At 40.6% G+C, this 24,617-nt stretch overlaps 1 protein-coding gene across 4 annotated transcripts in view; it reads left to right on the top strand.

The window, feature by feature from the left end:
• Positions 1-24,617, top strand: part of ADGRG2 (adhesion G protein-coupled receptor G2) — a 43,598-nt gene that overhangs the window by 3,624 nt on the left and 15,357 nt on the right. For 3 of the 4 annotated variants that reach the window (XM_035116579.2, XM_035116582.2, XM_035116581.2), the window contains exons 2-13: positions 7,631-7,749; positions 9,270-9,887; positions 16,351-16,404; positions 18,603-18,635; positions 18,945-18,998; positions 19,259-19,300; positions 19,644-19,714; positions 20,747-20,814; positions 21,782-21,821; positions 21,925-21,959; positions 22,561-22,658; positions 24,134-24,206. In XM_035116579.2, coding sequence (XP_034972470.1) covers positions 7,632-7,749; positions 9,270-9,887; positions 16,351-16,404; positions 18,603-18,635; positions 18,945-18,998; positions 19,259-19,300; positions 19,644-19,714; positions 20,747-20,814; positions 21,782-21,821; positions 21,925-21,959; positions 22,561-22,658; positions 24,134-24,206 — 1,304 coding nt within the window. In that variant the 5' untranslated portion in view covers position 7,631. The remainder of the gene's footprint in view (positions 1-7,630; positions 7,750-9,269; positions 9,888-16,350; positions 16,405-18,602; positions 18,636-18,944; positions 18,999-19,258; positions 19,301-19,643; positions 19,715-20,746; positions 20,815-21,781; positions 21,822-21,924; positions 21,960-22,560; positions 22,659-24,133; positions 24,207-24,617) is intronic. The other variant, XM_060273515.1, reaches the window with a different exon arrangement.

Here is a 24,617-nt window from a genome sequence, read left to right as displayed (position 1 = left end):
CAGAAACAAAATTCCTTCCAGTAGCACCTTAGAGACCAACTAAGTTTGTCATTGGTATGAGCTTTCGTGGGCATGCACACTTCTTCAGATACACTGAAACAGAAATCACCAGACCCTTATATATAGTGAGAGGGTGAGGAGGGGTATTACTCAGAAGGATGGTGGGAATGGGTGATTGGCTGATAGGTGTGGTAAACCTGTTGACAACTGTTAACCACTGCAATTGGTCTTACAGGAAAAAGCAAGGGGTGAGATGGCTAAAATAGCTTTATCATGTATAACTTGTGTAAAGTCTGCTTATATACCCTGGACTTTCTGATTTTGAGTTCACAAGTAGTAATGAGGGTAGTAGTTACTTTCCATGGCTAGCTTGTGTCAGCTCTGCAGTTTCCCTTAATTTCTTTAGCAAAGCTTCCTTGACACTCACAGTGGCGAGAAACTTTCTGCAACTAAGTGCCTATTATGCCTATTATTATACTTAGGCTTAGTTACATTGGGGTATGTGAGCTAAAGGGTTCTGCCAAACTCAGTGGAAAAAGTGTGTAAGGGAGAGAGAGAGTTGCTGGAAGGAGTGGCACCATGCAACTTGCAAGGAAGCAATTCCAAGCATAAGAGTCAGCAGGAGAGAAGAGGCAGAGTTGCCTGAAGAACCACAAAACCTTTGAATGGTTGATGGTGATGGTCATGATCGTGAATGCAGTGTAGGCTGGTCCATTAAGGCTAATGGGACACTGCCCACTGATTTCAGTCTGCCCTCAGTCCAGCCCCCACCTGTCTGCCTTCTTACTGCCAGTCCAGGGTGTAGCACTGCATGTCAGCTCCCTCACCAATCTTAGTGTTACCCTTGTAGAACTCAACAGGGAGGAGCATGGGGACAAAATTAGAATTTGCTGGCTGTGCCTGTCATTGGCTCTGGTTCCACCTACTGGTTGGCCTCCCTGCCTTCCACCCTACCAGTCCCAATGGTCACCAGCCACCACTGCACTAATGCACTGCAGTATGAGAGTAGAAAAAGAAGGGGCATGGGGGAGTTTGAAAGTAAGGATGAAGAGTCTGATTATCACACAGTCAAGCTGAGTTTGATTTTGGTGATAGAGCTCTGGATAGAAGTGAAGGATGTTTTGCTTAGCAATGGCAACCAAAGACCAGAGAGCAAAGGTTATAGTAGTAGCTAAGGTGAGAGCACGAACTTCAGTTTTTGCCAATAGGAAGGCCTGCCTTTTCTCAGTGTTGTAAAGAGAGAAGAAACAGGCTTTGCTGGTGAAGAAAAAGGAGACGTATCAAAGCTTTGTCCTGCATGGATGGTGACATCATGGAGTGTGAAAAAGGAAAGAAGGGCTTTGGAGGAAAGATAAGCAAGTCTTAATACAAGGATGAAAGTTAAAGGAAATATCAGAGACAGGAACATTAAAAACTGCCATATACTGAGTCAGAGCATTGGTCTAACTTTCTCAGTAATGCTACACTGACTGGCTGCGGTTTTAGACAGGTGTCTCTTTCAGCCCTACCTGGAGATGCCAAGCCAAGGATTGAACCTGGAGGAGGGAGACAGGTCTATAGTGGAGCTGAGTGTCAACTGCATAAAGGTGCAAGAGCAGTTCCATGAGGAACCCCAGTGAGGAGACAGAGAGAGTAGGAAAGCTTCCCCTTGTGGAAACACTGGAAGACTGTTTATGCAGATATAGTGGGACAAGCTGAGGACAAAATCACAGAAACATAGAGCATTAAGCAAGAAAGAGTGATCAAGTGTATTTAAGGAAGACACTGGAGGCATAGATAGTAGACAGGTCAAGACAGATAAAGGTAGAGCACAGACTTTTTGAGAGAAGAAGAGCAAGCAGAGAGCAGATTAAACATAACTTGACTGTAGGTTAGGGTCTGACATGGCTTGCATCAGCAGCAAGACGCAGGCAAGATGGGTTAACTTGGAGGAATTGTTTTGTCTTAGCTGTGTCTACCTGGTTTCTCAATGTATCTGTATATCTCATGACCTGGTATTTTTATCTGGATGGGAAGCTGGTGATTTCATTGTGGGGAATATTCTTACCACAGTCAGATTCTGCAGAAGTTTAATAAGAATTAAAACTAGAATAGGATAGCAGTCATAGTCACAAATCACTATTACCATGGATAAGGGCTTCCAACTCTTTTAAGCAATATATGAACGAGGCTTGTTGCATAGATTTCAGTGGGATTTCTGCATACAGAACACCTCGGTTTATGAATTTTCGGTTTATGAACGCCGCAGACCCATCTGGAACAGATTAATCCACTTTCCATTACTTTCAATGGGAAAGTTCGCTTCAGTTTACGAACGCTTCAGTTTAAGTACTCCACGGACCGTCTGGAACAGATTAATCCACTTTCCATTACTTTCAATGGGAAAGTTCGCTTCAGTTTATGAATGCTTCAGTTTATGAACAGACTTCCAGAACCAATTGTGTTCATAAACCGAGGTACCACTGTATACATATTTGGGACTGCAGTTCACAGCAACCTGTATTCTAGATACCTAGCATATATGTTGTACCTACAGCACAAAGCACCGTAATTGCTGTATCTGATTGCACTGGGATTTCCATCCCTGTTTTTGGTGTTTGTTCCCAACACCTTCCTCCAGTCATACTTCTGGTTTGCATGAAACAGCAAGCCAAAATATGGCTTACTTGGGGCAACACAAATGTGCAAACTCCTAGAGAGGATCTTGCAGCAGCTTTTCTCCCCTCTGGTCTCTTTCGCTGTTGTGATGGCTTGGCAAAGTGTCTGAACTGGGATTTGTGGTTAAGCTTTCTCCTTACTAGCCATGAGCTGTAAGAGCTACAGAGTACTGATTTAAGCTAAGATTTCACTACCCATGCCATGTGAACCACCTGTCAAACTCCCCTCTACCTCTCTGACAACACATCTTCCTCTTATATTTTGAATTCATTTTGAATACAAATAAAAACAAGAAAGCTAGTGTAATGCCTGCACTGTTTCCATGTGCACGGTGTCTGCTTGTGTGGTGAATGGATGCTCGCTGGCTCCTTTATCTTAAATTACCCGTCCTAGGGTAAAGAGGTAAGATGCTAACTGTGGCTGCACACAACTGTGCCTTTAAAGCACATTTGAGGCACAACACAGGGGCCTGGTTCGCATGACATGGTAAGCCAAACTATGGTTTACAGAGACTGTGTGGTTTCCCGGTGAGTAAATTTCAGCTGCTTTGCTCCTCTATGCTTTTTGATGCTGTGCTGAGTTAAGCCAAAAGTTATCCCTGTAGCACCAACTAACTAGATGAAGGTGTTTCATAGTAGACAGCAAATAAACAAAAATCTTTTCAGTGATCCCTCTTTAGAGTCACCTACCTCTACCAGCAAAATTTACATGATGGAATCTTAACACTCTTTTTTTTTTAAAGCACCAGAAAGTTTCTGTGCAATACCATGAAACTTCAAAAAAGGAACATCATATTTTGTCTTCCATTTGTTACAAATATGTTTGATACATTGCCAGTAAGCCAATAAAGGACTTCAAGAAAGCCACTTCATTAGTGCATGGGGACAGCTCTCTTGACTTCAGTGTGATCTGGCTTGCTTCCTTAGTGCCTCTTGGAAAAATCTACAGGAAAAAAGGGAATTTTATAAAGAAGTTGCTTCTATTAAACCAGTTGCTAGTTTTCACAGTGACATAAGACTTTCCAGTGTTTATACCTTCCCCATTACATATGCTTTCTTGCGCCAAGCTTTTTTAAAAAATATTTTTTTTAAAATACTATTTTTGTATGCCAATCTGGACACACACAAGCAGATTCACATTCTAATAACCACAGCAAGTAATGGGAGGAACAGGCAGGGAGCCATGTAATGCAGTACTAATTGTTGGATGAGTCCTTGTGGTTTTTGTCCATGAATTGACTTAGATTTGAACAGAGAACGACTGCTACAACACAATGTGGGTAAACAGACGTCACTGTGCTAATACTGCTATCTTATTCATGGAAGAAAATTAATGTTAACAATGCTGTTAAAATACTCAAGAGATATAAAGAGAACCTTTCTACAACAGAACATTTGCAGATTGTGCCGGAATTATTTTTAATTAACTGCTATCAAAAGATTCTGCTTTGTTTAAAATCATACAGCATTTTTTTATCAGACTTGACATTAAAATTACAAGAATTGCCTGAATTCCTGATGCTTTGGTACCAACAACATAGGGAAGCTATTGCCTTATAGCAGGTATAGAAAATCTTTGGGCCTCTAGTTGTTGCTGAACTGCAACTCCTGTCATTTTTTTTGTCTTTGGCCATGCTTGCTGGGGCTGATGGGAGTTGTAGTTCAGTAATATCTGGAGGGCTGAAGGTTCCCCAGACCTGGTTAGTTCTGCTTATGGGTTTCTCACTTGGCATCAGCTGACCAGTACTCTTGGAAATGGAATGTTGGAATTGGTGGACCTTGATAGGATCCAGTTAGGTGCTTCTTAAATTCTTAAACATAAATTAATTTTAAAAAAGCAAACTAGCTGAATAACCAAAACGATAGAACTATGAGCACCTTGCATACATTAAACCTTAAAGGTAAAGGTAAAGGGTCCAGTCATGACCGACTCTGGGGTTGCGGCGCTCATCTCACGTTATTGGCCAAGGGAGCCAGCATACAGCTTCCAGGTCATGTGGCCAGCATGACAAAGCCAATTCTGGTGAACCAGAGCAGCACACGGAAACACCGTTTACCTTCCCACCGGAGCGGTACCTATTTATCTACTTGCACTTTGCTCTCCAATGATCTTGGATGCTTTTATGAGCTTTGCAGGTTCAATATTTTCTTATTAAATGATCTTTTAAGAGTATCATCCTGCATTAAACTTAAGGGAGGGACTATTGCTTAGGGGGGCAGGTTGTTTTGTATGTGAGAAGTACAATCCCTGGCATTTGATGTGAAAGACTTCTGACTCAAACCATAGAGAACTACTGCTGGTCAGAACTGACTCACTTGGCTTGATCAAGACTGGTGGCCCTCCTAAGGTTGTTCGACTACAACTCCCATTATCCTCGACCATTTGCCCGGCCAGCTCAGGCTGATGGGAACGGGAGTCCAACAACATTTGCAAGGACACAGGCTAATGTTACTCTAGTGTATGCTACAATTTATTATTAATACCGGTACTAATAATATTAACCAATTGTAATAAATCATTAAGCTTTGTGCTATCTATGGTTTTTAGATAGTAGCCTAGAGAGCAAGAGTTCTTGGCTCTACAGCTTATGCAAAGGATTTACTTAACTGGTTTTGATTTCCAGGAAGCTCTGGAATGCCCTGTGCTATAAAGTGATTTTGTATCAGATATACAGGTATGTGGTTTTTAAGTGGAAATATGAACTACTTCTTAATATAATATACTGTAAATCAGTCTGTGCCAAAACTGCAATCTCATAGGAAGAAAAATTCATAGTGCACAAATTAGCATTGCTTATATAGTATTAACAGTGAGCTAAAATTAAAACGTAATGGGTGCAAAAAAATATCAATTTGTTATCAAACAGATGAGGCCTTTTCTTGACATTCCTGTCTCCTAGTCTGGTGAATAAAACTGATCCCCATTTTCCATCCTTTCCATATACAGCAAAAACTGTGTGCAAGTTATTTTATTGTTGTTGTTGTTGTTGTTTAGTCGTTTAGTTGTGTCCGACTCTTCGTGACCCCATGGACCATAGCACGCCAGGCACTCCTGTCTTGCACTGCCTCCCGCAGTTTGGTCAAACTCATGTTCGTAGCTTCGAGAACACTGTCCAACCATCTCATCCTCTGTCGCCCCCTTCTCCTAGTGCCCTCAATCTTTCCCAACATCAGGGTCTTTCCCAAGGATTCTTCTCTTCTCATGAGGTGGCCAAAGTATTGGAGCCTCAGCTTCACGATCTGTCCTTCCAGTGAGCACTCAGGGTTGATTTCCTTGAGAATGGATAGGTTTGATCTTCTTGCAGTCCATGGGACTCTCAAGAGTCTCCTCCAGCACCATAATTCAAAAGCATCAATTCTTCGGCGATCAGCCTTCTTTATGGTCCAGCTCTCACTTCCATACATCACTACTGGGAAAACCATAGCTTTAACTATATGGACCTTTGTCGGCAAGGTGATGTCTCTGCTTTTTAAGATGCTGTCTAGGTTTGTCATTGCTTTTCTCCCAAGAAGCAGGCGTCTTTTAATTTCGTGACTGCTGTCACCATCTGCAGTGATCAAGGAGCCCAAGAAAGTAAAATCTCTCACTGCCTCCATTTCTTCCCCTTCTATTTGCCAGGAGGTGATGGGACCAGTGGCCATGATCTTGGTTTTTTTGATGTTGAGCTTCAGACCATATTTTGCGCTCTCCTCTTTCACCCTCATTAAAAGGTTCTTTAATTCCTCCTCACTTTCTGCCATCAAGGTTGTGTCATCTGCATATCTGAGGTTGTTGATATTTGTTCCGGCAATCTTAAGTTATTTTATAGTCATCTAAATAAAATGGTTGTAGGATAAAAAAATTTGCTTCTTGGTAATCTTTTATTGGACTGGCTACATTTCATTACCTGTGAATACACAATTTATTACAATGGCACCTCGGTTTACAAACACAATTGGTTCCAGAAGTCTGTACTTAACCTGAAGCGAACTTTCCCACTGAAAGTGATGGAAAGTGGATTAATCTGTTCCAGACGGGTCCACGGAGTACACAACCTGAAGCATACTTAACCCGAGGTATGAGTGTAATTGGTTCCAGAAGTCTGCACTTAACCTGAAGCGTACTTAACCTGAAGCAAACTTTCCCATTGAAAGTAATGGAAACTGGATTAATCCGTTCCAGACAGATCCACGGAGTACTTAAACTGAAAATACTCAAACCAAGGCGTACTTAAACCGAGGTATGACTGTATTGTGTTCTGCTATTTTCAGTTGTGATGTAGTTAGCTTAACAGTCTTCTAGACAAATACTTTGTTTTCATACTTTTATCTTGGGAAACTCTTTTATCTTGGGAAACCACAACTGTTGAGAACCCCCATGTTCTGTCATGGAAACCCAACACACTACAGAAATTATGGGCATTACCATTAGTTAGAGTGGGTTGGCAAACTCAGGTAGCTGATTTTGGGCAGGAAATTAGTTATTTACTGTATTTTTATATTTTGCTGCCAGGGAAGGGAATAGGCATAGGGGAGAGTTTTTTTGCATCCGGTGCCAAAATAAGTTGGCCAGCTTTGAGTACTGTTACCATGCCCCTTTAGTGGTTGCTTCTCTGCATCAGTCATCAATGTGTCTTGGGTTGGTACTAATTAAGACAGACCTGTTGTGCTTCACTGGTGCCCTCCATGAACTGAGACCATGTTGCAGGTGAAAATAATGACAGCCTATTTGTCACGGAAGCAGGCTCATTGTTACAGAGATGCTTTGAAGAAACTCCTGGGAACCCCAAAACAAAGTTTGAGAAACACAGACATAAGTGAAGGGGGCAAATCTTTCTCATGTAGGATAATTAATATTTAGAGCCATACCTGACTAAGCCATACTCAGAGCATATGTAAGTTCAGTGGTCCTACTCTGAGTATGACTTAGTTAGGTACTAAGTATTTAGCACCAAGTATTTAGTTCTTTTCAGATGTTTTCTTCTGCATTCTAGGATGATTGTCCATGGAGTATATCGTAACTGCGCTACAAGATTTCATCAACTCTTACTAAAATGGAAGGTTTCTCTCTCTCTCTTTTTCCTGCATTTGTTTCTGGCTTCTTCTGGCAAAGGTAAGATTTTATTTTCCATTATTTTTCCCTGGAAAAAATGTCAGTTATATTTTCTTTTACTAGTCTTGAATGAATAGTATTTTCACAGAAGTCAACCAGTGAAATGGATATATGTAATAATTTAATCCAAACATTTCTACAGCACTTTTCAAAGTATGCTGTCTGTCATACCATGGCCCTATGAAGTAAGATAAATCAGGATCGTGGCTTGCCCAAGATTATGAAGTGAACTTCATTGCACCAATAATAAAGGAACTGAACAAAAATTATTTTAGATGTTTCAATTGAGTTTAATTAAACTACTTATGGTTTCAATATACGTGAAACTATTCTTTTCTTGTTGGCTAGAACACAGTGCCTGACCTGTCCTAAATACTAGGTATATTTGTATCCATAACTGCAGAGGCAGATAGATCAGGGAACTAGGATAACTCCAACATTTTGCCAAGTGCTTTTGGCAAAACATACCGTATATTGCTTTTGTCTGGCAGAAATGGGGTGAAGAGGACAGGCTATGACTGAGGCTTGCTAGTTGTCATTCCAGATACACAAAGTAATGTCTGTCCAGTCTCTTAAATACATGGAATACATTTGAATTGTGCTCTTATATAAGCAGTGTAACTCAGTCACAAAATGGTTCTAGTTATGCTTCAACCATGAGTATTGCACTTGGATGTGATTTACATGCACTTAATCATACTTGAAAACATGACAGTTAATCTGTCTAATCCTTTTCTTTGCTTCATTAGATCACTATTTAGCATATTTCAGATTATTAAAAATATATGCATATTGGGAATGCAGATAGGGGTTAGTGGCAGGGTTTAAGTTTGCCTCTGGGGTGTCCTGGGCTTTGTACACGTGAGAGCCCAAATTCCCTGGGAGAAGTCTACACTGTAACTCCTTCCCATGCCAGTGTGAATGTAATTTTCTAAGGGTTAATAATGATGTGCAAAGGAACTGCAGCTGAGGTTCTATCCCAGGCATCCCCAAACTTTGGCCCTCCAGATGTTTTGGACTACAATTCCCATCATCCCTGACCACTGGTCTTGTTAGCTAGGGATCATGGGAGTTGTAGGCCAAAACATCTGGAGGGCCGCAGTTTGGGGATGCCTGTTCTATCCTATCTGCAATGCTTTTTTCTATTTAAAAAATATGTTTAGGGCTACTCTCATTTCCCTACTCATGTTGAAATACTGCCCCTCAATGAGGCCAAACTTAGTTTCACAAAATGTTTAGGGGTTTGTGTACCCCTGCGTCGTCGTCCCCAGCAAAAGCACTGCCTATATGTATGGAAAGGGATGATGCTATGCTCCCATGTCAGCCAGATAGCATAAGAAATCAGAAGGTGATGTGTATGCTAGGAATGCCCAGATGATATGAGGAAATCTGTGAATTTGAAACATAGTGCTACTTTGTCATAAGATTCCAGAAAGTCAGTTACAGGAAGTCATAAAAGTGCTGCAGAAACTAATCATTTTTGTACAAAATGATTTCAAAAGTTTGTTTTCTTCTTGCAGCTGAGAATAATTTCTTAGGAAATTACAGAGCTGTGTTTAATACCTCATGTGAAGAAGTGTGGACTTTGTCACCTGCGACGTCCGTGCCTGCTCTTATGAACTTCACATTCTGTATTCATCTTAAACTATATGACCCGAAAAACGATTGGACGGCATTCGTCTACAAAAAAGAACCAGATTGCGACCTGCCAGCGCCAGATTGTTATGAATTTGGGCTTACAGGAGGACAAGGCAAATTGACTGTTTGGCTATTTGGCGAAAATATAACCTGGGAAGAGAAACTGGATGAGGACACCTGGTACCAGGTCTGCACAGGATGGCGAAGTGAACAGCAGCAAGTGAATATATATATAAATGGTACAGAAAAAATAAATGAAAAAATAAATATAACTCGGCAGCTTGCTGCAGGTGGGCAGCTTTTACTTGGTTGCTCACAGAAGCCCGGCACACCCTCAAATGCTTCAAATGGAATGGTTGGTGAACTGTATTTGTTCAGAATGTGGCCTAAAGGAGAAGTATTCCGTACTCAGAATTGCCAAGATGGCGCCACTATTCGCTGGAGGAAGGATAACTGGGTCTATAATAAGACAGCACTGTATAGCAACTCTTTGCCATGTGGTAAGTAATAGTGTGCCCTTTTTCCTGTTTACGGGGATGTCTTACTGTCAGGGGTGGCTTATCCACTTGAGGCAAAATGGGAAGTGCTGCCTTTCCCTCCCCTGTTGTTCCCACCGCCCAAGCTGTTGCCGTTGCTTCTCCGCTTGCCCTGCTGCATCCGCCTCTGGTGGAGAAGAAGCACCAATATCAGTGCCGATTCCAGGCAATATCTTGCCCGATTTGGACAAGTTGTTGCCAAAAGATATTGCATGATTTCAGCTGATACTGGTGGTGAAGGCAGCAAGGCAGGTGGGGCACCCATAGGGCTGCTTGACTCAGTATATAACAATGAGATACTAGGTAGACTATGGGCAGGGAGAAGGAGGGAACAGTCTTAAATTGTTTGGCGCTGAATTATCTCAGTACCATCTCACTGTGTTTTCATGTGCTGCTGTGTATTGGAACGAATACACCTTTTCTCTGAAAGGCAGCTGTAGATGGGATAAGGGGTATGGCAGATGCTCAACAAGTCATGCACACTTTGCAAGCTGACTCACTAATCGGGAGGGAATGTGTATTCTCTCCTTGCAAGTGATATTCAGAGTCTAGAGGTGCTGCAGAGGCTCAGAAGGATGCAGGTGCTTCGGAAAACACACAATGGAAGGAGGTACATGTGCAGGATAATGTAATGGATTGGACCTAAATAAAACATGCTGTCTCTGCACAATACAGCCTTGCTATCAAATCTCTTCAGATGTTCACTACATTTTTGTAGTTATGTTCACCTGTGCAGTATCAACAGAGATACTGTACAAAGCACAAAGGTACTTGGTTTTTTTTTCAGTTGAGATTGCTATGATGACAAGAGAAGAGGTATGGATAAATGATAGGCATAAGGGCTGTTTACTTTGGGAAGAGTGCCAGGAAGTTATGAAGGCAGGGCACCTCTCGCTCTAAGCCCTATACCCGTTTATAGACCCAGACTTCCTGTTTCCAAAAATATCTTTCTGCAGCTAATACTTTGATAAAAGAAACAATGCTGAGATTATCAGAATTCTGTGGTGCCCTTACAGCCTGCCATTGCCTTTCCTCATATTAAGCTTACAATTAAATGTGCATGATGCAATTGTAGCTGTAAATCAAAAATGGAAGCTTTAACGAATGCACAGAATGTGGTGGTATTGTATCATATTGTTGCATGCCACCCCAATTTCCTAGCAGTGTGAGATTTAAGGGGTTCCAGGCACTTGCTCAAGGTTCATATTTTCTTTTGGAATGAGGTACGGCAGAAATTGTAGTGTCTTTATGATATATGGTTTCTTTGCACATATATACAACCTGAGGGATTGTATATGAGGGGGGTTCACAGCGTTAACACCTTGCTTCTCCCGTAACTGCAGCCTTGGATTTAAACAGAAATCAAACATCACTCTCTTGCTTCCCAGCCCATTGCTTCCCAGCATGCAGCTTTTCTTCCAGCTTATGTCAAAGAGATGTCAAAGAGAACAACAACTACTGTACCAGACTTTTCGAAGACATCTGAAGGGGAAGCTTTTAATGTTTAATAGATTGTTGTATTTTACTGTTTTGTTGGAAGCCGCCCAGAGTGGCTGGGGAAACCCAGCCAGGTAGGTGGGGAATGAATAAACAAACAAACAAATAAATAAATAAATAATAGCTAACATTGCTCAATTCTCAACTTTGTCTTTCTAACTGCCAGTCTGGTACAGATCCTCTTCCTTTGTTACCTTAACGACCCATCACCAAGAAGCTAGCCTGGCTATTCTGGGAATTCGAATCCTTGATTAGATCTTAACACTTACAGGCTTCCCCTTCCCCCAAACTCATACGGTAACAATGTCATAGAATCATAGAATCTTAGAGTTAGGGACCTCGGGGATCAACTAGTCCAACCTGCGGCAATGCATCAATGTCAACTGAAGCATCCATGGCAAATGGTAATAGGAGATGCAGCAGTCAAAGGCCACTATGGGGTGTGGCGCTCATCTTGCTTTAGGCTGAGGGAGCCGGTGTATGTCCACAGACAGCTTTCTAGGTCATATGGTCAGCATGGCTAAACTGCTACTGGAGCTCAGAGGACCATGACGAGTGTCAGAGCACACAGAAATGCTGTTTACCTTCCTGCCGCAGCGGTACCTATTTATCTACTTGCACTGGTGTGCTTTCGAGCTGCTAGGTTGGCGGAAGCTGGGACAGAGCAACGGGAACTCACCCCGTTGCAGGGATTTAAACTGCCGACCTTCCAATCAGTAAGCCCAAGAGGCCCAGTGGTTTAGACCACAGAGCCACCTGCTCCCCTGATGCAGCAGGTATAGTACCACTGAGTGGTTAAGATTGAGGGTGAAGGTCTGAGACTCCAGAGTAATAAGTAATGACATCTCTGGATCTGTAAGAAGTACCAGGGACAAAAGACAGTGAAACCCCAAAGCTCTGAACCCACTTCCTGAGTAAGGCTAGTCTGAAGGGTGTTAAACTGCATTTTAGGTTGCTTTGTGTCCCACTTGATGCTGCATGCAAAGTTGTAAACTGATTCTGCCCAGAATATGACAAAAGGGGAGAAACGAAAGTAAGAGTCGTGACTGTCATCTGTCTATGGTAAATTATTCCTTTTTTTATCTAGTACAAGCAGCTGTGCAGCAAGTGCACCACAATGAAAGTGCTCTGTACTGTTTTCCTGTCCCTTCGCCTGGATTTAGAAATTCAGAAACACACACACACACTCACTCACACACACTCACTCACACACACACACACATATGAGAAGAATGACTAATCACAGGAAGAATGCTGCAGCTCTAGAAATCGTACCTGCTGATTCACATACCTACTTCTATCTGCATGTTATCATAAGAAAGAGCTCTGATCATTTAACCTTTTTCATTTTCCTTGTTTGTATTTTTCATACTGAAGTTACTGCCTAGAAATCACTCTACGAGCACAATGTAATCTTAACCACCTCACCCTCTTGTCTTTGTGTAACATGTAAATGGGTCTTGTGCAGTGTTTACTTCATCCATGCATAGTCAATACCTTTATGCTAAAAAAAGGGCGTATGGATGGCTTGTTTAAGTATTCAAAGCAGATTTTTCACACGTTAGTTTTGACTAATTTCTGTCCAAACTAATACAAGAAAGGGAGAAACTTTGATTCTGTTCCTGTTCAATTTTAACCACAAGCTGAACAACATGTGGCACATTCTGACTGCATTAGCTTCATTGGGATGTTCTTGTGTGACCCTCAAGTTTGCATGCCCCCCTCCCCTCAAGTGTGGAAGCAATAAACAATTTGGAAATGTTTTAGATTAGCTGCAGTTTGCTGTGTCATATGAACAGACAAACCATGGTTCATCTTAACTATGCTTAATGGAAACAAGCCAACTTCTAACCATAGTTTATAAAGCTTGCTTGTTTTCATTAATCATGGTTAAAAATCAACTACAGTTTTGGTTTGAAATGACACCCTAAACTGCAGTTAATTTTTAAAAGGAGCAGTCTGTTCCTCACAGCCACGTTGGAGTGGAAATATTAGAGAGAAGTTAGGCTCTTTGAGTCTAAAATGTCATGTTCCTTGCTAGTATAACAGATCTGAACAAAGGTTTTTGTCCCTTAATTAATTTGCATTGCATTATTTATTTATGATATATGTTATTAATTTAGTAAATTTATATCCCACCCTCCCAAAGGAGCCTAGGGTGGCAAACAACAAGTGATAAAACAATGAAAGAATCTTAAAAACAATTCCAAAACAGGTGCAGACTGGCAAAGATCTCAACTTAAAAGTCTTGCTGAAAGAGGAAGGTCATCAGAAGGTGCTGAAAAGAGATGGTATCTGTCTGATATTTAAGGGGAGGAAATTCCAGTGGGCAGGTCTCACAGCACCTTATGTTGTGCAGTACAGACTTTCTGGAAAGATGGGTCTGCAGGAAGCCCTCACGTATAGAACGCATTGATTGGCTGGATATTTAAGGCATGAGATCAATATTTCAAGTTTCCTGGTCCAGAACTGTATAGGGCTTTATACACCAGAACCAGCACCTTGAACTTACCTCTGTAGCTAATTGGCAGCCAGAGTAAATTTTTGCAATGATTAAGTTGTGGAATGCTCCCCCCAGGGAGGCCTGCCTAGCACAAATGTTAATGTCTTCTTGGAGCCAGGTTAAGACCTTTTTATTTGCCTGGCCTTTTAAGGTGTTAATTTTAGACCAGTTTTAAACGCTAGTGTTTTAGGTTTTTTATTGAGATGTGCTGATGCTGTTGTTTTTAAATGATTAATGAGGTTGTGTCAGGGAGTTGCTGCAGCTACTCCCGAGTAAAGACGCTCCAGTCCGTGGTGTCTTTAAAGGTTTTATTGTGCATGCTATTTACAGTGCAGAGATAGCAGAAAACATGGCCGCCTAGTGACTCTCAGAACCCGGCAATGGCGCCCATCGGCTTCGGGGCCAGCATAATAACCTGGGCACCCTGAAATGCCGCCCCTTAGCCCTGCGTTTGGGCACGCGCCTCAATTTGGGCTCCGGAAGGAGCGGTGTCCCTTCTTCCCCTTGCTGGCTGGGATGGTGCCTGGGCTCCGACGCCTCCCTGTCCCTCCTCCCCTAGATGGTCAGAGTGGTGCAGGGGCTCTGATACGTCACTGAGCCCTTCTTCCACCATCTGTTCCCCAGAGCGTTGCCGGGGCTCTGATGCCTCGCTGAGCCTTTCCCCTTCCATTCCGCTTTCCCCTGACCCACTGCTAGTGCTGTTGCTGGGCAAAGTGCTGGTCAGGATGATGGGGGGAGGCTCCCTGTAGGGAGTCCCCCTGACAGGTTGTTTTTTTTAAAAAAAAATTTAAGCTACACTGAATGCCGTGGGACTGCAGATCATGATGATAAATAAATAAATATGAGCGCACAACTAATATATGTGTGTTTTCTAAGGCATATTCCAGACATTTCACAGCAGAAACTGAGAGAACTGAAATACGGTCGTACTTTGGTTGCCAAATGCCTTGGAACTGATATGTTTTGGCTCCCAAACAATCAAAAATTGGAAGTGAGTGTTTTGAACAATTTTCAGAAACCAAATGTCCAGCACGGCTTCCATGGCTTCTGATTGGCTGTAGGACGGTCCTGCAGTCCATCGGAAGCCACGTCTTGGTTTTTGAATGGATTGCATTCTGTTCAGGAACCAAGGTACGACTGTACTGAGGTTGTGCAAGCAGGGGAGGATTAACAAAAAAAATACATTCCTGTGATTGATGGACCCCTGTTGGTTACTTGACAAGGGGGAGCCTTTATTATACTTATACCCAGATCCTGAATTGAACTTTGTGTTATCGCCAAATCCCCCCCCCCTGTTTTCCTCACACTTGCAGTGAATTACCAGGAACATCTGATTACCCAATAGCTGATAAGAGGGGGGAAAGTTTAGAATTGTAGGTATAAATGTGTGCCTATCTTCAGGTTTGAGAGAAGTATGGAGGTTTTGCATTCCTATCTTTCTTTGGGTTTTTAAAAAAGGCTGTGTGTGTTTGGCTAGCAACTGTGAGAATAGGTTGCTGGGTCTTTGGCCTGATTCATTAGGACTTTTTTTTTACTGTAGTGATTAAGTAGATAGCAAAAGTGCTATTTTTGTAACATCTATGTATTCAAAGTAGTCAATGGTCTCGTTCAGAGGTAAGACTAAACCATGGTTTAGCACCACAGTGAGATTGGGTCCCATGCATTCTTTTATCCCTTCTCTTCCTCTGGTAATAGCTGAAAGTAGATTGGAAACATTTGATTACTAATTTGAACTAATTATGGTCTGTCTATTGTTATGTCCAAACTGGGAACTATACTTAAGTTTTAATAGGTTTATTCAAACAAGTTAGAATTATAAACCATGGTTTGAAGGTGGATGAGTCCAACAAATCAGAGTTGGCTGAAATATGTTGGCCCATGGCTTATTCAGGCCTGGTCCTCTAGCAATAAACTATCCTGCAGTTACGTCCAAATAAGAATGTTTTAGGTTTTGGTAGGTAATTTTTATTTTTATTTTGAAATCAACTCCTTTGTTTGGAGTGAACAACTGATACATATGTCAGTGCATTTTATGAATTTCTGCATATGAAAGAATAATTGTTCGGAAATGTTTTATTTTTAATGTACAGTATAAAAGTTTAACAAATTTTGTGTGTTTCTTCAATATCACCTTACCTTTAAACACACAACCTAATTTTGGGTTGCTATTTATTATTCCATGATGTGTACCCGAACTGTTCTCTCTGTGTGAGAGTTGGGATGTTGTTGTGTTTTTTTTGGGGGGGGGAGTGTTTGTTGTACCTGTCAACTTGAACAGAAATTCTTTAGTTACAATATGGTTAAATAGTTTCATATTGCCATCTTGTGGTCAATATTGGTAGCTGAACAATAATTGTATTCTGTTTTGTTTTAAAGGGCAAACAAAACTTTTATTTAGCCTAACTAATTAAACTGTCTCCCACTCAGGCAATGCTGGCCGTATCTCACAAAAATTTGGGAAAGCTCCAGGAAGTACACCAGGTATGTCTATTTTTGTTTTTTAAACTTTACTTCAAGAAAAGTATTATAAAATATAACACGCCATAATGAAGATGAAAGATGCAACTGATGTCCCGTCGGTTTACAACAGATTACAAACTGTATCTGGTGTCAGCCTTTAAAAAAATTGCTGCTATACATGCATATGTATGTTCCTCATTTTATTATACAACTAGATAAATTATTTCCATACTTAGGTGCTAAATGTGTGCTGCTTTTACTCAAGGATTTACAAATCTATGGTTTCGAAATAAGTTAGTATATCATAATTAGGTTCAGCAAGAATTTCTCCTTCAGATGATTTAATTTCTAAGGCATTTCATGAATATTGGTGAATATAAATCATTTTAGTCATGTTATTTGTTTACCTATCTTGCATGTTATTTTGTCCTGTATTGAGAGCCAGTGTGGTGTAGTGGTTCCTCGTAATCCGAGGAACCGGGTTCGGGTCTCCACTCCTCCACATGCAGCTGTTGGGGGACCTTGGGCTAGTCACACTTTTCTGGAGTCCCTCAGCCCCACTCACCTCACAGAGTGTTTGTTGTGGGGAGGAAGGGAAAGGAGAATGTTAGCCGCTTTGAGACTCCTTCAGGTAGTGATAAAACGAGATATCAAATCCAAACAACTCCTCTTCCTCCCCCTCCCCCTCCTCCTCCCCCCCTCCTCCTCCCCCCTCCTCCTCCCCCTCCTCCCCCTTCTTCTTCTTCTTCTTCTTCTTCTTCTTCTTCTTCTTCTTCTTCTTCTTCTTCTTCTTCTTCTTCTTCTTCTTCTTCTTCTTCCTCCTCCTCCTCCTCTTCCTCTTCCTCTTCCTCTTCCTCTTCCTCTTCCTCTTCTGTTCTTTCTGTGAAAAGCAATAACTCTGGAAAGAAAAATACCTCCAAGCTACACACAATAATCACAGCTTCTCAGTGTTATACAGTAATCAGTATGAATATTTTATGTAGATTACAAGGGCATCTTTACAAGTGATAAAGAAACTCTGACAGCAGACACGAGAGTAAGGCTGCTTCTCTAGAGGCATGACTCCTAGCACTGTTGCCTTTACAGTGGTACCTTGGTTTAAGAACAGCTTAGTTTATGAACAATTTGGATTACGAACGCTGCAAACCCGGAAGTAGGTGTTTTGGTTTGTGAACTTTGCCTTGGAAGCAGAACATGTTTTGCTTTCTGTTGAGTGTGTTCCATTTGTAAATCGATTCCCCCGCTGCTATGGGAAAACACGCCTTGGTTTAGGAACACTTTGGTTTAAGAATGGACTTCCGGAATGGATTAAGTTCGTAAACCAAGGTACCACTGTATATTGCAACTGGCTTTCCACACTAATGAGTATTTTGTTTCTTTGTGTATACATCCCACTAAGCTCTGTCCGCACTGTGGACATGACATAACTGCTGTGGGTGGGGCCATGTGCAACTCAGCATGCATTTACAGTACTGTACTATAATAACCCTGGTGGTGGGTATCATGTTATTTCCCTGTTTTTGTTGCTAAAACACTTTTCCATTAACAAAAAATTGAAATAAAGGTGTAGGGCAATGAAAATGTGACATTGCATTTCAGGGTGAGATGAAACCAAAAGAGTGTTAATAAAATCTTTACTAATTGTTGTGCTAGCCCAACAAGACTTCTACTGGTAGAAGATACAAAGAACTGTTTAAGCTTATACAAGACACTGCAATCGCTTGTCAGAAGTTTTGACATCTTTGAAAAGCAGACCCCTGTGTCCTACTACAGACTGCTTCTGAAACTCCCCCCACAGTTGCAAAAGCAACCTGTCGTGCTGCTGGGAATTTTTAGGAAAGCAAGTCTAAAATTCCCTCTTGCTCGCAGAACTGCTTTCACATTTATTTGGATCTCCGTCATAGGGAACAAACTTTCATCTTATAGCATACACATAGTAGACAAAGTTATACCCAAAGCCTAATTTAATCCATTCATTTCCAAGTTTATAAATGAAAGTTAAACTATTTAAAAATTGTTTGTGCTTCTCTATATTTTCAATTTTAATTCAAAAAATTCTTTATTTGCAGCAGACTCATCCATTGTCACTTTTGTCACCTACCCTAACAGTGCCACAGGCAAGATTTCATTCATATTTTTGACATAGAGTAGGCTTGTCTTCTTTAACTTTTCCTCTTTAATTTTGCAGTTTGCATTGATTTTGCGTTTTATATTCTTAGATGCATCTTCAGAGGAAACACTGAATACTGAAGGTAAGATTTGCTTGCACAGAGAATGCATGTAAACGGTAGCTAACTTTTTACAGTGCTTTTAGTTTGAATAGAAATAGGCCTTGCCTCTTGGTAAAAGCTAAAATACAGCCACAGTGATATTTTGATGTAAAATTAGCATCTTTCTCCTTGTTAAAGCCAGCAATGGTATTTTGGGGGTGCTGGTGGTACAATTCCATTACGATCATTATTTTATACTAAATTTCTAAATAATAATGATGTGTGGGCTGTGTGCAGAGGAAGGATCTGCATATACCTGTCTATTAAGAACATAAATTTCCCTTGATGTAGACAGAACAATATACACTGGAAACACAGCTATGTCAACTTCTACAACTGTGGTTGGTAAGGTATCAAAATTAAAACCTATTAGTATATATTAGAGTTGTGTCACATTGTTCTGCCTTGCTATGTGTTCTGTCCCCACATTTATTCCACTAAATTTAGGCCCTCACTCAGTTTTTAAAGACAGAAATATATCACTCCCATTTTGATTCCATGCTAGGAGCTGCATTAGAAATAGGTAGGATAATGAGTGAAAGTTATCATAAACTTATTTTATAATGTTTGAATTAAACTTTTTATTTCCTTTTTAAAAATTCTAGGCAATCATGCATGCAACTTATCATCTCTCTGCCAAGACTCAGGTTAGTGACCTTCTCTTACTTCCATTTTAGATTAGCTTTTTTTCAGCTGAAATTGTAGAGTTTAACAGTGATTAGTTCCGAAGTTGAAACAGAAGCTTTTTGTGTTCTCCTCTCATGTGTGGAAGAAATGGAAAGGAGCGTTTTGTCACCCCAAGGCTGATGCAGGCTCATTTTCACAATTTATTTATATAGAAATTTATATCCTACCATTCTAATGCAAATGCATTACTCTGGATGGCACACGGCAATTAAAAATATTGCCGCAAGCAGAGGGAGTATGTGTTTTCTGTTGACAAAATCATTCTAAACCAAGCTATTAATGATGACGACTTTTACTTTTCAGTCTTCTACATGGGCACTATGAAATTTCAGTCCAGGGGAAACAGCTCTAATGCTTTCTATAACTTAACACTCGTAAGTCTCTTCATTTTGATGAATTGCTATTCCGTGATCCAATTTTGGTTGCAATCTTGATATTATAATTATATCCTGTGATGGTATTGGGGAAATTATATGCTTGTATCAGAAAAGAGCCACCAGGAGGGTCCCCTAGGAAAAACTTGTGTGATTGATGGGGTAACTTTTGATATTAAGTGGGCAGGTACAGGGCTGGATTTAGGATTGATGAGGCCCTAAGCTACCGAAGGTAATGGGGCCCTTTATATGTCCAGCTGTCTTTTGTCAACAACAAGTCGTTGCTGTTTTTTGGTTTGAATATATGCTATATGGTCATTTATGGACCTAATAGGTCCATACACAACACAAAACACTGTTGCTGTATGTAGGATTTATTTTATTTTATATTTCATAAATGCACATCCAGGTTTTTTTTCCCTTTAAATTTTTTGGGGGGCCCCAAGAGAGTGGGGCCCTAAGCTATAGCTTGTTTAGCTTATACGTAAATTCAGCACTGGGCAGGTATGACACAGGCAGTGAATGGGAAGTCACATTAACCTAGGCTGCAGGAAATTCTTGCTTGCTACCAATAAAGTTGATCATTAAGAGATGGACATAATGAGAAACCTTCTTTTTATGATTGATATTAATTGACTTATTTGGCAGGGAGTCATCCAGTAAGATAGAATCTTGGAACTTGCAAGGTCCAACACATACTCAGGGATATGTATACTTAGGCCCCTTGCTTTGCCAGTGGAAGTAGGTTCAGAAGGTGAAAACCTGAGGAAATGTATCCCCCCCCCAGCAGCTTTTGTCAGATACTCCCAGTGTGTTGTGGTAAAAGCTTCAGGGTCAACTTGTTTCGCTCACTTCAAGATAACGAAAGTAGGGTTTCTGGGTAGGGATAGGGTTTCTTAAAGCAACATACCTCCTGGGTGAAGGGCCACGTCACCTACATTGTTATTATATCTGTCCTCTACTCTTTAATGAGATCCTAGCAATGTACACAAGACTGTACATTTTGTTAATGTTTTCTTTTTCTTCTCCCAGCAATATCCTGGGGACAGCACCAGTCAGTACCAATTGCAAGATACTTCACCAGTACTAAAAGAACCAAAGTAAGCATTCCATAGTTCTTTATTAGGTTTTTGTCCCTTACATCATATTGAATGTTTGGTCTTATTTCATTTCGAATACTTTCACATAGTATTGGCTGCATTCGCCCATCGCTCTAAACCATGGTTTAATGCAACATCTGAGTACTTAGTCTCCCAGGTTTGCATATTTTACACACTTATCTCCTCTTCCCACATTACTTGTAGGATGCCAGAAGCTCATACACTTAGTTTCCCTTAAGCTTGGTTTATTGCGTGTGAAACAGAGGACATGATACATCGCTATGAGCCATTTCAAAACAAGCCAACTTCAAACCGTGGCTTGTTGAAACTAACCATAGTTAGTGAAACCATGATACCAGGTTTGGATGCAAATACAATTTGAGTTTGGGAAATATGTGGGGAAACTTTGGCTCTCCAGATGTTGCTGAACTACAGCCACTATAATTTCTGACCATTGGCCATGCTTGCTGGTGCTGATGGGAGCTGTAGTTCAACAACAAAGGCTCCCCAAGGCTTGCACAGCTGTTTGTTGTAGCAGCCCTGGCTATAAGTTCCGCAGGTAAATGGTGCCTCTGGGAGGCACCTCTCTGTGGGGTTTGGGGGGATTTCAGAGACCAGGGATGGCAGCAGCAGTTGCCTGGAGGACTCCCAGGAAGAGGGGAGAGGAGAGGAAGCTGAAGGAACACTCCACAAGCGATATTGTTTGAAAAAGGGTGAGAGGCTTCCAACTCTGCAGGAAAGTGGTGACATAACTGGGCTTCTGAGCCCCACAGGGGTGCCACAGAAAGAATGTAGTTGGTCCAGGGAGCTGTGGATTCAAAAAGGTTGAAAGCCTGTTGTAGGCATAGGGTAGGATGGGCTCCAGTGTTAGGGGGAGCTGCTGGACACTAAACTGGCTCAGGGATAATTTACTAGTAAAAATCAAATATAGCATTTCTGACTAAGCTGATAATAACTTTCCTTTTAGCATTTCAGATTTCAACCAAACCCTTCAGAGCATAAGTGAGGTAAGTAAGCATTCAGTTATTACTAAAGATATTTATTTGTGTACGCTTGTGTCATTTTGAACTTGATGATCAAGTAATTTATTTTAATTTTGTTCTTTTATAGTCTTCCATCATACAGTGTCATGAAGTAATCCAAAGGTTTGTCATATTCCTAGTGATTCTTTTATTGGCTACACATACAAGAAAAAGTGGAAAGACTGGCACTTCAATGCTTTAATAGACATTTTATAGAGCTATCCAACTCAGAAGTAACTGCTATTGGCTTCAGCAAGACTTGCTCCCAGATAAGTGCCTACAGGGGTGCAACTTAAGGGTCTATACCCGGAACAACTTTCTAAACAGCAAAGCCACTTCTGAAGAAATGTTTGAGGAAGGGAGTGCCATCTCAGTCTTCTAACCTCTCAAGTGGAAAGCCATTAAGTCTTGAATTATTATTTTTTAAACACACCTTCAAATCCCCATAGATACTGAAAATATTGATGACTCTTATTGATGTTTGTTGTTCCTACAAATAGGGTTTTGCTTTGTTTTTAAATTAGTTTAATTAGATCCAATAAGTAGTAACAAGTGTTTGGTCCTCGTTTGTCTAACAGGACAAGCCAAGTAATGGTGCACACTTGTATAGTTCGGACTAACGTGATTTAACTAATTAAGCAGGAACACTGCTTTAAATAATTCATATGCTGGCATTCAATCTAGTAGCATTTACTAAATTCTCTCTCCCCCCCCCACATTGTAGCAGATCAGAGTGCAGTTTCACAATAAAGGTGAAGAAAAACATGGATATAAGCAGCATATTGTCAAAATTGGAAGGAAAAGTAGAACTTAGCCTAATAGGTAAGTAACCAATATTCTCTTGTTCTAGAGATCTGAGATAACCAATGGCACAGGTCTCATCTAAATTCCAGAATTTGAGCCTTTTGCAAGGAGGGGGTTTAAAAAGGGGATCTGAGAACTGTTAGTAAAACTGGGCTAAGGAGAAACAGTGTTTGACAACCCAAAAATCAGAAAGTCTTCTGGTTTGTATGTTAACCGCTTTCTCACCTCAGTCCTTTTATCTATAGGATGAGGTGATAAATGGATGAGAATGCAAGCTGTCTCTGTTTTATATCAGTGCCAATATTTAGTGTGGAATGATACAGTATCTGATTTGAGGTACCTCAACACAAGAAGTAGTGCATTTGGGATGGGTGGGGCCTGTACTCCCTGGTCACCTATGGATTCAATGAAAGAAGCTCATGCTCCTACTATGGTAGGATGCACAGCTAAGTAAGGGAAATTGTTTGGGTCCGTGTATAATATAGATACCACAACAGAATTTCCGGTGGCTAGTATATTATACCCAATGCAGGCCATTCATGACATCAGTTTGCAGTGTTGTTGTTGTCGTTGTTGTATTTATATCCCACCTATCTTGCTGGGTTTCCCCAGCCACTATGGGGAATATATATATATATATATATATATATATATATATATATATATACACACACACACACACACACACACACACACATATATATATACACAACATATATACAAACACAACAAAGCATCAAACATTAAAAAACAATAGCAATATTGAACACTGTCTTGACTCTCCTTTTTACTCACACAACTTCTCTACTGATAATTGTTTAGGTATAGCGAGCAAGAAGTGTTTTGCATTTCCCCCAAGCCTCTTGGGGATTAATTATGTATTAATCCAGATATTATGATTAATATGTATTAATCAATTTCCACCCAACCCTTCAAGCAAAGTCTCAGAACAGCTAATTTTTTAACTTCGTTGTGAAGTGGAATGACAGAGTGATTGTATTGAATTTTATATATTGCATTTTATATATTATATACTCTTATGTTGGGGTTGGGCGAAAGGTAGATTTGATAGTAGACCGTTGAATGATCGGCAGTTGACCTGTAAGGATTTCTGATCCCCAGTTGTTTAAAAAGACCAACAGACTCTCCTGCAAGTGAAAAATTAAACAGTTGAAAGTTTAGGGGAAAGCAAAGATTTGTGCAGATGAGTGTAAACACAGTTCTGTTTCTGAAAACAGAGTGTTCTTGAGCTGAACACAGGCATGTTATGTCTTTTGTTCTATGTGTGCCGCTGCCCCCAGCCACTATTTTGCCTCTGGTTGCTGTACCTTGGAGTTCTTTTAATAAACATGATATGTATCATAAGCCTGAAATCTGCCAACCTGCTCTGTCTAACAAAAATAGTTAAAGTTATAGAAGATTTAGTTGCTTTCATAATAATACCTAACTGGCAAATTAAAATGCTAATTGTTCTTAATTTTTTGTTATTCTAGAGTTGTGCTGTTGTTCAGCTTTTTGGCCTGACTCTTGTCCCTCAACTGTTGAAGAGCTAAAACCACTGCAATGGTAAACGTGCTATAAAACAAGGCTTAGTCCAGGTTCTGCCTGTATTTGCAACCATGTGCATGCTCTATGGAAGTGAAAGGATTGTTCTGCTGTTCACCTTTGTGTTTACTTTGCCTATGAACCACTGTGTCTGCGTTAGGAAGGACCGTATCCTAAATGGCTGTGAATAAGCTTGATGTCACATTTAGCACCTATTTTAGTGCAGAATTTGAAATCTCTTATTATTGTGACTGATAAAGAAATCATCAGGACTCATGAAACACCTTAAGAATATTAGCAAAGCCAAATCTGTTCTTATGTGTTTTTAAATTTATCCATATAATAATTACCATGGTTCTTTGAAACCTTGCATATCTCTGTCCGAATGCAAGTTGCTGTTAAACTGATATCAATACCTGTGTATTATTTTAT

This window comes from Zootoca vivipara, chromosome 4 (assembly GCF_963506605.1).
Source record: "Zootoca vivipara chromosome 4, rZooViv1.1, whole genome shotgun sequence".
In the NCBI taxonomy this organism is placed as follows: Eukaryota; Metazoa; Chordata; class Lepidosauria; order Squamata; family Lacertidae; genus Zootoca; species Zootoca vivipara.
Note: the sequence above shows the minus strand (reverse complement) of the source record. Positions and strands in the feature narration are given on the sequence as shown.